The following is a 14,294-nucleotide window of genomic DNA, read 5'->3' on the forward strand; positions in this document are numbered from 1 at the left end:
TGTTAAGGAAACATAACCGGTAGAGATAAACGGAGCATAGACAGGATCCGGTTTCTCAAATGCTGAATCAACAACTCGATCCAATGGACGAGCCAAAGACTTGACTAAACCCAAACTTTTCATTTTTGGGGACGGTGACTGGGACTGTTTCGGTTTATTTTTCAAAACTGGGCAGTCCGCGATCACGTGACCCTTTTGGTGACAGTAAAAACATTCACTGATTTCATGAAAAGGCTTAGGGTTTTCAGAGGAATAGCGACCTGAACGAGGAACTGATGACGTAATCGTCCGGCCTTCAAAACGTGGTGCACCAAAGACAGTCTTGTGTGTCAAAGCGTACTCATCTGCCAACACTGCTGCTTGGGCCAATGTCACCACTTTCTGTTCATTTAAATGAACTACAATTCTATCTGGGAGGTTGCCTTTAAAGTCCTCCAACAGCATCAACTCCTTAATATCAGCAAAGGTGTTAGCTTTGCTGGCTGAACACCAGCGACTAAACAGAGACTCTTTGTCCCTAGCAAATTCAACAAATGTACGGTGAGATGTTTTTTTGTGGTTCCTGAAGCGCTGTCTATAAGCTTCAGGCACCAACTCATAAGCCCGCAACACGGTAGTTTTAACTGTATCGTAGTGTAAACTGTCTTCCAGGGAGAGAGCAGCTACTACTTCCTGGGCTTTCCCAGACAATTTACATTGTAACAGGAGCGGCCAAACCTCAAGTGGCCAATGCAGCGCAGCGGCCACACGCTCAAACGCAGAGAAATAAGAATCCACTTCCGACTCTCGGAATGGAGGGACTAAAGCTATGTTTTTACGCACATCGAAGTGGGTTGGATGATGAGCAGCTTGTGGAGTCGCACTGGAGCGAGCGTCTAGCTCCAGTTGTCGGATCCTCACCTCCTTGTCAGCTTCTATTCTCCTAATTTCAAGTTCAAAATTAATCTGTCTCTCTTTATCTTTTTGCTCCATTTCTAACCGAGCCAGCCTCACCTTCAGCCTAGCACTTCCATCTGAATGACGCGAAGCAGAAGATAAAGGATCGAATCGGGGCAATGTAAAAGGGGTACGAGGAACCCCTTCCTCCGCCCTGTCCTCCGACTTGGCATCAGAAGGTCTACCCGTCTCCTCTCCTTGCAATGAGAGAATCCGTTCTCTCACTAAACCCTCCCTGACTAGCAACAAAAGCTCAGCCTTTAGGGCTTTCTCAGGGACAACAAATCCATAATGGTCAGCTATAGCTATAAGGTCTACTTTACGAAACCTACCCAAACAATCAATAGAGGGCGCTTCAAAAAACTTAGAGATGGCTGATGCAGCCATCTTATACAATGCAGTCTCCTGAACACCCTAACTAAACAAGTCATCCAAACTCACAACCTACCATCACACCTCAATCACTAACCACAGAGAGCGCAGAGCAGCAGGGTCCGGTGGGTTTAATGGAAAAATCCCGGATGAGCCCCCATTATGTTACGCACGCCTCTATGAAGAGGGAACGCAACACCCTGCTACAACTTAACTCTCTGTGAAGTGAAAAAGGTATGGACTGTAGGTGCGAGTAAGGATGACAACAGGCAGAATGTGGTACCGTTTTACAAGGACTTTATTCCTGTACACGGTAATATGGGGAAAAGGGGCTGGACGGAACCAAAGCAAAGAAAGTAAATCTCAAAGCCCCCCCCCCCTCCTATCTTACCTGCCTACCCACTACTTACCTAATTTAGCACCACCTGGTGCCCTAACCAAAATACAGGGAGTGGTCCACCCAGGTCTTACCTAGTGTGCCTAGACAGTGAATATACTACGGGTATATGTATGCCCACGGGCCTCTTGCCTAAGCACTCCCAAGGTGCCTTCCCCTTCTCCCCTGGGAACAAATGAAACAGAATATTAAACAATTTCACAAACAAACTAAGCAAACAAAGGACATCAAATAAGCTCTACCTGAGCAACAAACTCACAGAACATACCAACTCTCAGCAATGAACTCTCAGCAAAATCAACCTCTAGCAAAAACTCTCTATCACAAACAATCGCTCAGCAATGAGCTCAGCAAAATCTCTCTCAGCAATCCCTACCTCCAAAAATCTCTCAGTAATCCCTACCTCCAAAAATCTCTCTCAGCAATCCCTACCTCCAAAAATCTCTCAGTAATCCCTACCTCCAAAAATCTCTCTCAGTAATCCCTACCTCCAAAAATCTCTCTCAGTAATCCCTACCTCCAAAAATCTCTCTCAGTAATCCCTACCTCCAAAAATCTCTCAGTAATCCCTACCTCCAAAAATCTCTCTCAGCAATCCCTACCTCCAAAAATCTCTCAGTAATCCCTACCTCCAAAAATCTCTCTCAGTAATCCCTACCTCCAAAAATCTCTCTCAGTAATCCCTACCTCCAAAAATCTCTCTCTCCTGAACAGAACACTGGCTTTTATATAGCTTCTGAATGAATGTGTAACTGGAGACAGCTGTGTCTTGACGAGGGGGCGGGGTCAGCTCTCCAATTAGCCCTGGAGTCGACCAATCAGCTGCTTGAGGGATTTCAGGAAGCCATTTCCTGAAATAAAACACATGCAAATACACAAACTACAACACATAAACTGGGGAACGTAACAGTCTGTCTGTCTGTCTGTCTGTCTGTGTCTCTCTCTCTCTCTCTCTCACTGTTTCTCTCTGTCTCTCTCTCTCTCCCTGTCTCTTTGTCTCTCTCTCTCTCACTGTCTCTTTCTGTCTCTCTCTGTCTCTCCCTGTCTCATTTTCCCTCTCTCTCTCTCCCTGTCGCTCTCTGTTTATTGCTCTCTCTCTCTCTCTGTCTCTCAATTCAAGGGGCTTTATTGGCATGGGAAACATGTGTTAACATTGCCAAAGAAAGTGAGGTAGATAATATACAAAAGCAAAATAAACAATCAAAATGAACAGTAAACATTACACATAAAGAAGTTTAAAAAATTACAAATGTCATATTATATGCCATATTACATATATATCTGACAAATATATATATATATGGTTAAAGTACACAAGGGAAAATGAATAAGCATAAATATGGGTTGTATTTACAATGGTGTTTGTTCTTCACTGGTTGCCCTTTTCTTGTGGCAACAGGTCACAAATCTTGCTACTGTGGAATTTCACCCAGTAGATATGGGAGTTTATCTAAATTGGGTTTGTTTTCGAATTCTTTGTTGATCTGTGTAATCTGAGGGAAATATGTGTCTCTAATACATTGGGCAGGAGGTTAGGAAGTGCAGATCAGTTTCCACCTCATTTTGTGGGCAGTGTGCACATAGCCTGTCTTCTCTTGAGAGCCATGTCTGCCTACGGTGGCCTTTCTCAATAGCAAGGCTATGCTCACTGAGTCTGTACATAGTCAAAGCTTTCCTTAAGTTTGGGTCAGTCACAGTGGTCAGGTATTCTGCCACTGTATACTCTCTGTGTAGGGCCAAATAGGATTCAAGTTTGCTCTGTCTTTTTGTTAATTCTTTCCAACGTGTCAAGTAATTATCTTTTTGTTTTCTCATGATTTGGTTGGGTCTGATTGTGTTGCTGTCCTGGGGCTCTGTGGGGTGTGTTTGTGTTTGTGAACAGAGCCCCAAGACCAGCTTGCTTAGGGGATTATTCTCCAGGTTCATCTCTCTGTAGGTGATGGCTTTGATATGGAAGGTTTGGGAATCGCTTCCTTCCTTCCTTTTTATTTTTGAATTTTACCCCTTTTTCTCCCCAATTTCGTGGTATCCAATTGTTGTAGTAGCTACTATCTTGTCTCATCACTACAACTCCCGTACGGGCTCGGGAGAGACGAAGGTTGAAAGTCATGCGTCCTCCGATACACAACCCAACCTAGCCGCACTGCTTCTTAACACAGCGCGCATCCAACCCGGAAGCCAGCAGCACCAATGTGTCGGAGGAAACAACGTGCACCCGGCAAACTTGGTTAGCGCGCACTGCGCCCGGCCCGACACAGGAGTCGCTGGTGCGCGATGAGACAAGGACATCCCTACCGACCAAGCCCTCCCTAACCAGGACGACGGTAGGCCAATTGTGCGTCACCCCATGGACCTCCCGGTCGCAGCCAGTTAGGAATCGCTCCCTTTTAGGTGGTTGTAGAATTTAACGTATTTTTTCTGGATTTTGATCATTAGTGGGTATCGGCCTAATTCTGCTCTGCATGCATTATTTGGTGTTCTACGTTGTACACAACCAGAATGGGCAATGGGCTCTATGACTGATTCAAGTATTTTTAGCCAGATCCTAATTGGTATGTTGAATTTTATGTTCCTTTTGATGGCATAGAATGCCCTGTTATGGTGAGTGAATGAGGACCCAAAAGCGAACTAACTTAAACAGAGCTTCTTTAATAACCAAACATAGGTAGGCTCAGATAGACCGGCAGATTCCGACAGGACAGGACAAGGTTACAGCAAACATGACGATAGTCTGGCTCAGGCATGAAACACAAACAAGAATCCGACAAGGACAGGAACAGAAACAGAGAGAGATATAGGGACCTAATCAGAGGGAAAAAGGGAACAGGTGGGAAACGGGGTGAATGGGTAGTTAGAGGAGACAAGGAACAGCTGGGAGAAAGCGGGGGAGAAAAGGTAACCTAACAACGACCAGCAGAGGGAGACAGGGTGAAGGGAAAGGACAGAGACAAGACACAACATGACAGTACCCCCCCACTCACCGAGCGCCTCCTGGCGCACTCGAGGAGGAAACCTGGCGGCAACGGAGGAAATCCTCGATCAGCGCACGGTCCAGCACGTCCCGAGAGGGAACCCAACTCCTCTCCTCAGGACCGTACCCCTCCCAATCGACAAGGTACTGGTGACCACGGCCCGAGGACGCATGTCCAAAATCCTGCGGACCCTGTAGATGGGTGCGCCCTCGACAAGGATGGGGGGGGGGGGGGAAGACGAGCGGGGGCGCGAAGAACGGGCTTAATACAGGAGACATGGAAGACCGGGTGGACGCGACGAAGGTATCGCGGAAGAAGAAGTCGAACTGCGACAGGATTAATGACCCGAGAAATACGGAACGGACCAATGAACCGCGGGGTCAACTTGCGAGAAGCCGTCTTAAGGGGAAGGTTCTGAGTGGAGAGCCAAACTCTCTGACCGCGACAATATCTAGGACTCTTAGTTCTACGCTTATTAGCAGCCCTCACAGTCTGCGTCCTATAACGGCAAAGTGCAGACCTGACCCTCTTCCAGGTGCGCTCGCAACGTTGGACAAAAGCCTGAGCGGAGGGGACGCTGGACTCGGCGAACTGAGATGAGAACAGCGGAGGCTGGTACCCGAGGCTACTCTGAAAAGGAGATAGCCCGGTCGCAGACGAAGGAAGCGAGTTGTGGGCGTATTCTGCCCAGGGGAGCTGTTCTGACCAAGACGCAGGGTTGCGAAAAGAAAGACTGCGTAAGATGCGACCAATAGTCTGATTGGCCCGTTCTGCTTGACCGTTAGACTGGGGGTGAAAGCCGGAAGAGAGACTGACGGAAGCCCCAATCAAACGGCAAAACTCCCTCCAAAATTGAGACGTGAATTGCGGACCTCTGTCCGAAACGACGTCTGACGGAAGGCCATGAATTCTGAAAACATTCTCGATGATGATTTGTGCCGTCTCTTTAGCAGAAGGAAGCTTAGCAAGGGGAATGAAATGAGCCGCCTTAGAGAACCTATCGACAACCGTAAGAATAACAGTCTTCCCCGCTGACGAAGGCAGTCCGGTGACAAAATCTAAGGCGATGTGAGACCACGGTCGAGAGGGGATAGGAAGCGGCCTGAGACGGCCGGCAGGAGGAGAGTTACCGGACTTAGTCTGCGCGCAGACCGAACAAGCAGCCACGAAACGACGCGTGTCATGCTCCCGGGTGGGCCACCAAAAACGCTGGCGAATGGAAGCAAGCGTACCCCGAACGCCAGGGTGGCCGGCTAACTTGGCAGAGTGAGCCCACTGAAGGAACGGTCGCCCCCTCCAACCACTGTCGCCATTCGCCTAGGGCTAACCGGATGGCGAGCAGTTCGCGGTTACCCACATCATAGTTACGTTCCGACGGCGACAGGCGATGAGAAAAATACGCGCATGGGTGGACCTTGTCGTCAGAGAGGGAGCGCTGAGAAAGAATGGCTCCCACGCCCACCTCTGACGCGTCAACCTCGACAACGAACTGTCTAGAGACGTCAGGTGTAACAAGGATAGGAGCGGATGTAAAACGATTCTTGAGGAGATCAAAAGCTCCCTGGGCGGAAACGGACCACTTAAAGCACGTCTTGACAGAAGTAAGGGCTGTGAGAGGAGCGGCCACCTGACCGAAATTACGGATGAAACGACGATAGAAGTTCGCGAAGCCGAGAAAGCGCTGCAGCTCGACGCGTGACTATGGTACCGGCGTCAAGAGCTACAGACAAATAATCCTCGAGAGCCTTACGTTCGGGAGCCGACAGAGAGTATAGTCTACCCCGGGGGGGAGTGGTTCCCGGAAGGAGATCAATACTACAATCATACGACCGGTGTGGAGGAAGAGAGGTGGCCCTGGACCGACTGAACACCGTGCGCAGATCGTGATATTCCTCCGGCACCCCTGTCAAATCACCAGGCTCCTCCTGTGAAGAAGAGACAGAGGAAACAGGAGGGATAGCAGACATTAAACATTTCACATGACAAGAGACGTTCCAGGAGAGGATAGAATTACTAGACCAATTAATGGAAGGATTATGACAAACTAGCCAGGGATGGCCCAAAACAACAGGTGTAAAAGGTGAACGAAAAATCAAAAAAGAAATGGTTTCGCTATGATTACCAGAAACAGTGAGGGTTAAAGGTAGCGTCTCACGCTGAATCCTGGGGAGAGGACTACCATCCAGGGCGAACAAGGCCGTGGACTCCCTTAACTGTCTGAGAGGAATGTCATGTTCCCGAGCCCAGGTCTCGTCCATAAAACAGCCCTCCGCCCCAGAGTCTATTAAGGCACTGCAGGAAGCTGACGAACCGGTCCAGCGTAGATGGACCGACAAGGTAGTGCAGGATCTTGAAGGAGAGACAGGAGTAGTAGCGCTCACCAGTAGCCCTCCGCTTACTGATGAGCTCTGGCTTTTACTGGACATGAAGTGACAAAATGACCAGCAGAACCGCAATAGAGACAGAGGCGGTTGGTGATTCTCCGTTCCCTCTCCTTAGTCGAGGGCGGATACCTCCCAGCTGCATAGGCTCAGCTCCCGAGCCGGCAGAGGAAGATGGTAGTGATGCGGAGAGGGGGGCAACGGAGAACGCGAGCTCCTTTCCACGAGCTCGGTGACGCAGATCAACCCGTCGCTCAATGCGAATAGCGAGTTCAATCAGGGAATCCACGCTGGAAGGGACCTCCCGGGAGAGAATCTCATCCTTTACCTCTGCGCGGAGACCCTCCAGAAAACGAGCGAGCAAAGCCGGCTCGTTCCAGCCACTGGAGGCAGCAAGAGTGCGAAACTCAATAGAGTAGTCTGTTATGGATCGATTACCTTGACATAGGGAAGACAGGGCCCTGGAAGCCTCCTCCCCAAAAACAGATCGATCAAAAACCCGTATCATCTCCTCCTTAAAGTCCTGATACTGGTTAGTACACTCAGCCCTTGCCTCCCAGATTGCCGTGCCCCACTCACGAGCCCGTCCAATAAGGAGAGATATGACGTAGGCGACACGAGCAGTGCTCCTGGAGTAAGTGTTGGGCTGGAGAGAAAACACAATATCACACTGGGTGAGGAACGAGCGGCATTCAGTGGGCTCCCCAGAGTAACACGGCGGGTTATTGATTCTGGGCTCCGGAGATTCGAAAGCCCTGGAAGTGGCCGGTGGATCGAGGCGGAGATGGTGAACCTGTTCTGTGAGGTTGGAGACTTGGGTGGCCAGGGTCTCAACGGCATGTCGAGCAGCAGACACTTCCTGCTCGTGTCTGCCTAGCATCGCTCCCTGGATCCCGACGGCTGAGTGGAGAGGATCCGAAGTCGCTGGGTCCATTCTTGGTCGGATTCTTCTGTTATGGTGAGTGAATGAGGACCCAAAAGCGAACTAACTTAAACAGAGCTTCTTTAATAACCAAACATAGGTAGGCTCAGATAGACCGGCAGATTCCGACAGGACAGGACAAGGTTACAGCAAACATGACGATAGTCTGGCTCAGGCATGAAACACAAACAAGAATCCGACAAGGACAGGAACAGAAACAGAGAGAGATATAGGGACCTAATCAGAGGGAAAAAGGGAACAGGTGGGAAACGGGGTGAATGGGTAGTTAGAGGAGACAAGGAACAGCTGGGAGAAAGCGGGGGAGAAAAGGTAACCTAACAACGACCAGCAGAGGGAGACAGGGTGAAGGGAAAGGACAGAGACAAGACACAACATGACAGCCCTTCTTGCCTTGTCTCTCAGATCGTTCACAGCTTTGTGGAAGTTACCTGTGGCGCTGATGTTTAGACCAAGGTATATATAGTTTTTTTGTGTGCTCTAGGGCAATGGTGTCTAGATGGAATTTGTATTTGTGGTCCTGGCGACTGGATCTTTTTTGGAACACCAGTATTTTGGTCTTACTGAGATTTACTGTCAGGGCCCAGGTCTGGCAGAATCTGTGCAGAATATCTAGGTGCTGCTGTAGGCCGTCCTTGGTTGGTGACAGAAGCACCAGATCATCAGCAAACAGTAGACATTTGACTTCAGATTCTAGTAGGGTGAGGCCGGGTGCTGCAGACTTTTCTAGTGCCCGCGCCAATTCATTGATATATATGTTGAAGAGGGTGGGGCTTAAGCTGCATTCCTGTCTCACCCCACGGCCCTGTGGGGAGAAATGTGTGTTTTTTGCCAATTTTAACCGCACACTTGTTGTTTGTGTACATGGATTTTATCATGTTGTATGTTTTACCCACAACACCACTTTCCATCAATTTGAATAGCAGACCCTCATCCCAAATTGAGTCGAAGGCTTTTTTGAAATCAACAAAGCATGAGAAGACTTTGCCTTTGTTTTGGTTTGTTTGGTTGTCAATTAGGGTGTGCAGGGTGAATACATGGTCTGTTGTACGGTAATTATGGTAAAAAGCCAACTTGACATTTGCTCAGTACATTGTTTTCATTGAGGAAATGTACTAGTCTGCTGTTAATGATAATGCAGAGGATTTTCCCAAGGTTGCCGTTGACGCATATCCCACGGTAGCTATTGGGGTCAAATTTGTCTCCACTTTTGTGGATTGGGGTGATCAGTCCTTGGTTCCACATATTGGGGAAGATGCCAGAGCTGAGGATGATGCTGAAGAGCTTTAGTATCGCAATTTGTAATTTGTTGTCTGTATATTTGATAATTTTATTAAGGATACCATCAACACCACAGGCCTTTTTTGGTTGGAGGGTTTTTATTTTGTCCTGTAGCTCATTCAATGTAATTGGATAATCCAGTGGGTTCTGGTAGTCTTTAATAGTTGATTCTAAGATTTGTCTTTGATCCTGTATATGTTTTTGCCCTTCATTCTTTGTTATAGAGCCAAAGGGATTGGATAAGTGGTTTACCCATACATCTCCATTTTGGATAGATAATTCTTCGTGTTGTTGTTTGTTTAGTGTTTTCAAATTTTCCCAGAAGTGGTTAGAGTCGATGGATTCTTCAATTACATTGAGCTGATTTCTGACGTGCTGTTCCTTCTTTTTCCGTACTGTATTTCTGTCTCGTTTTAGTAGTTCACCATATTGAATAACGTAGAGTCAGGTTTTCCGGGTCTCTATGTTTTTGGTTGGACAGGTTTCTCAGTTTCTTTCTTAGATTTTTGCCAAGTTTACACCTTCACTATTGCAGTGGAACGTTTTACCCAGGAAATTGTCTAAAAGGGATTGAATTTGTTGTTGCCTAATTGTTTTTGGTAGGTTTCCAAACTGCATTCCTTCAATTTATAGCATTTCTTAATGTTACTCAGTTCCTGATTGAGTACTGCTCTGTTCAAGTAGACTGTGATTTTGCTGTGGTCTGGGTTGAGGTCAGTGATAAAGTAGTCTACAGTACTACTGCCAAGAGATGAGCTATAGGTGTACCTACCATAGGAGTGCACTCGAAGCCTACCATTGACTATGTACATCCCCAGAGTGCGACAGAGCTGCAGGAGTTGTGGCCCGTTTTTATTGGTTATGTTGTCATAGTTGTGCCTAGGGGCGCATATGGGGGAGGGAATGCTGTCACCTGCAGGCAGGTGTTTGTCCCCCTGTGTGCTGAGGGTGTCAGGTTCTTGTCCGGTTCTGGCATTTAGGTCGCCACAGACTAGTACATGTCCCTGGGCCTGGAAATGAATGATTTCCCCCTCCAGGATGGAGAAGCTGTCATCATTAAAGTATGTGGATTCTAGAGGGGGGATATACAGTGGGCAAAAAAGTATTTAGTCAGCCACCAATAGAGTGAGTTAGGTCTGCTCTATACCAAATTAGCATACCCCCTGAGTCCCTTCCCTGTTTCACACCTGGTAGTTTGGTGGATGGGACTACCAGCTCTCTGTAACCTAGAGGGCAACCAGTGGGTCCGTCTCCTCTATACCAGGTTTCTTGCAGGATGACAATGTCTGTATTGTCGATTTATTTGGTGAAGTCTGGGTTCCTGCTCTTTAGGCCAAAGGCAGATGACCTCAGGCCTTGGATATTCCAGGATGATATAGTGAAGGCTTTGTGTTCCATAAAGTGTCCAATGTTGTTGGTCGTGTGGTTTGGCCTCAGGCCAGTAAATGTGAGCAGAGCCTGCTGAGCATCTGGTACATGCCATTGGCTTGGGCTAGTGTAAGTCTTTATGTTTTGTCATGATTTGGTTGGATCCAATTGTGTTCTCCCTCTCGGTCTCTCTCAATTCAATTCAATTCAAGGGGCTTTATTGGCATGGGAAACATATGTTAACATTGCCAAAGTAAGTGAGGTAGATAATTTACAAAAGTGAAATCTCTGTCTCTCTCTCTATGTATGTCTCTCTGTCTCTCTCTTGCTCTTTCTCTCTCTCTCCCTTGTTCTCTCTCTTCCACCTACTTTACTTACTCACCTCTCATATTATCTGCATCTTTCTTTGATCCTTTCTTTCTGTCTGTCTTTCTTTCTTTCTCTCCCCCTCCCTCGCCTTTCCCTTTCTGATTGTTCTGAGTGCTCCTTCGTCACCTCTCCGTCTCCCACAGTCATCTTGACAGTGAGGTTTGGGTAGAATGAGGACCCAGAAGGACCCCCCCCCCCCCCCACGTCTCACCGTCACCGTAATCATTTCAGACAGGCACAACGAGGCCGCCCGCTCCGCGGGTCCTTTTGTCAGCAGTGACTCAGAACAGTGGGGTCGATCACTCAGCCGCTCTCAACCCACAGAGACACACACACAGGAGACAAATCAAACAGGCCAAAGGCACTCCTAAATGCTTCAGTCTACTCTTTTTGTGCCCCCTCAACTGGATCAGAAAGCCCCGCAGATGTCAGGGGGACGTCAGGTCTCAAAGCGTTTAAACAGTCTAAAACAATTCCCTTCAGGTGAAATAACAATTTTTGACTGCAGATTTAAACATTCTGCTAAGATGTGGAACTGTGAAATATTAGGGAGGGAGGGAGGCAGACAGGCTGACAGGCAGGGTGAGGAGGAGGGAGTCACGGACGGAGGGAGAGAAGGGATAGGAGGATGGGGAGGGTGTATTATCAGTATATAGAATCCTGCTTTATGTATCTTCGCACTTCGTCCTGTTTTCATACACAAAGGAAATACCTCCACTAAATCCTCTGTGACATCACAACAGAGATTACACACAAGAACACAAACACATACTCCCGGGCCAAAGACAAACAGTACCAGTCAAAAGTTTGGACACACCTACTCAATCAAGGGTTTTTCTTTGTTTTTACTATTTTCTACCTTGTAGAATAAGCAAATTTGGACCCATCAAACCAAAGGACAGATTTCCACCCGTCTAATGTCCATTGCTCGTGTTTCTTGGCCCAAGCAAGTCTCTTCTTATTATTTGTGTCCTGTAGTAGTGGTTTCTTTGCAACAATTTAACCATGAAGGCCTGATTCATTTATTCAGCGGGCCCCTGGGTGACGCAGCGGTCTAAAGCCCTGCATCTCAGTGCAAGAGGCGTCACTACAGCCCCTGAATCACATCCGACTGTGATTGGGAGTCCCATAGGGTGGTGCACATTTGTCCCAGCGTCGTCCGGATTTGGCCGGGGTAGGCCATCATTGTAAATAAGAATTTGTTCTGAACTGACTTGTCCAGTTAAAGAAAGGTTACATTTTAAAAAAAAAATACATTCGGTGTCACGACGTCGGCTCCTCTCCTTGTTCGGGCGGCGTTCTGCGATCGACGTCACCACCTTTCTAGCCTTCGCTGCACCATTTTTCCTATAGGTAGACCCTTCCCGGTACACGCTCTAGATAGTCGACCATTAGGGTCCGGGCTAATCAGGGAGGCCACCATCTCCTTGGCTATGCAGGGGAATAATGAGGAGAGAATCAGTCTCTTTCTCATTGACTCACCTGCATTTCCTGTGGTACCAGGCCTTCCCTGGTTGGCTCTGCATAACCCCACTATTTCCTGGCAACAGAGGGCTCTCACGGGGTGGTCGCGAGAGTACTCAGGGAGGTGTGTAGGGGTTTCCGTTGGTGCTACCACGGTGGAAAGTCCAGACCAGGTCTCCACCATGCGCATCCTCCCAGAATATGCTGATATGGCTCTCGCCTTCTGTAAAAAGTAGGCGACTCAATTACCACCTCATCGACGAGGGGATTGTGCGATAAATCTCCTGGCAGACGCTGCGCTTCCCAGGGGTCACGTGTATCCCCTGTCACAAGCAGAGACGGTGGCTGTGGATACACATGTCTCTGAATCCCTGCGCCAGGGGTACATTCGGCCCTCTACTTCACCTGCCTCCTCGAGTTTCTTTTTTGTGAAGAAGAAGTATAGAGGTTTACGCCCGTGGTGCATTGAATATCGATGTCTCAATCAAATCACGGTGAGGTACAGTTACCCCGCTACCTCTTATCGCTACGGCGATTGAGTCAATGCATGGGGTGCACTTCTTCACGAAACTGGATCTCAGGAGTGCGTATAACCTGGTGCGTATCCGGTAGGGAGACGAGTGGAAGACCGCATTCAGTACCACCACAGGGCATTATGAGTCGCTAGTCATGCCGTACAGGTTGATGAATGCTCCATCAGTTTTCCAATCCTTTGTAGACGAGATGTTCAGGGACCTGCACGGACAGGGTGTAGTGGTGTATATCAATGACATTCTGATTTACTCCGCTACACGCGCCGAGCATGTGTCCTTGGTGCACAAGGTGCTTGGTCGACTGTTGGAGCATGACCTGTATGTCAAGGCTGAGAAATGCCTGTTCTTTCAGCAGACCGCCTCCTTCCTAGGGTATCGCATTTCCACATCAGGGGTGGAGATGGAGAGTGACTGCATTTCAGCCATGCGTAATTGGCTGACTCCCACCACAGTAAAGGAGGTGCAGCGATTGTTAGGGTTTGCCAATTACTATCGGAGATTTATCCGGGGTTTCGGCCAGGTTGCTGGGCCCTTTAGCTCATTGTTGAAGGGAGGTCCTGTAAGGTTGCAGTGGTCGGCTGAGGCGGACAGGGCCTTTGGGAAGCTAAGAGCTCTGTTTACTTCGGCTCCAGTGCTGGCCCATCCGGATCCCTCTTTGGCAATCATAGTGGAGGTGGACGCTGGGATAGGAGCTATGCTCTCACAGCGCTCGGGCACGCCACTGAAACTCCACCCCTGTGCTTTCTTCTCGAAGAAGCTCAGTCCAGCAGAACGTAACTATGATATGGGGGACCGGGAGTTGTTGGCTGTGGTTAAAGCGTTAAAGCGTTGAAAGCATGGAGACATTGGCTTGAGGGGGCTAAACACCCTTCCCTCATCTGGACTGACCACCGCAACCTGGAGTACATCCGGGCAGCTAGAAGACTGAATCCTCATCAGGCAAGGTGGGCCAGGTTCTTTACCCGTTTTGTGTTCACCCTGTCCTACAGACCAGGTTCCCAGAATAAGAAGGCAGACGTACTCTCCAGACTGCATGACACGTCTGCTGTCCGTGACCAGTTGATCTCTTGGGCCCACACATCTCCCTCCTCTGGTCATCCGGGGATTGGTTGGACGGTGCGCTGTCTGACTGGGAAGTACTGGTGGCCCACTTTCGCAAAGGACGGGAGGCTTTATGTTTCCTCTTGCTCGGTGTGTGCCCAGTGTAAGGCTCCGAGTTACCTGCTCAGAGGTAAGTTACATCCCTTACCTGTTCCACAACGACCTTGGTCACATCTATCA

The 14,294-nt window shown here is 48.5% G+C and overlaps 1 protein-coding gene across 1 annotated transcript in view; it reads right to left on the reverse strand.

Annotated features, from left to right (window-relative positions):
• LOC139390883 (testican-1-like) overlaps positions 1-12,670 on the reverse strand; it is a 34,149-nt gene extending 21,479 nt beyond the window's left edge. The window contains exon 1 of the mRNA XM_071138277.1: positions 12,499-12,670. Within this exon, the coding sequence (XP_070994378.1) occupies positions 12,499-12,670 (172 nt within the window). The remainder of the gene's footprint in view (positions 1-12,498) is intronic.
• Between the last annotated feature and the right edge of the window lie 1,624 nt (positions 12,671-14,294).

The sequence above is a fragment of the Oncorhynchus clarkii genome, chromosome 31, assembly GCF_045791955.1.
Source record: "Oncorhynchus clarkii lewisi isolate Uvic-CL-2024 chromosome 31, UVic_Ocla_1.0, whole genome shotgun sequence".
Lineage (NCBI taxonomy): Eukaryota > Metazoa > Chordata > Actinopteri > Salmoniformes > Salmonidae > Oncorhynchus > Oncorhynchus clarkii.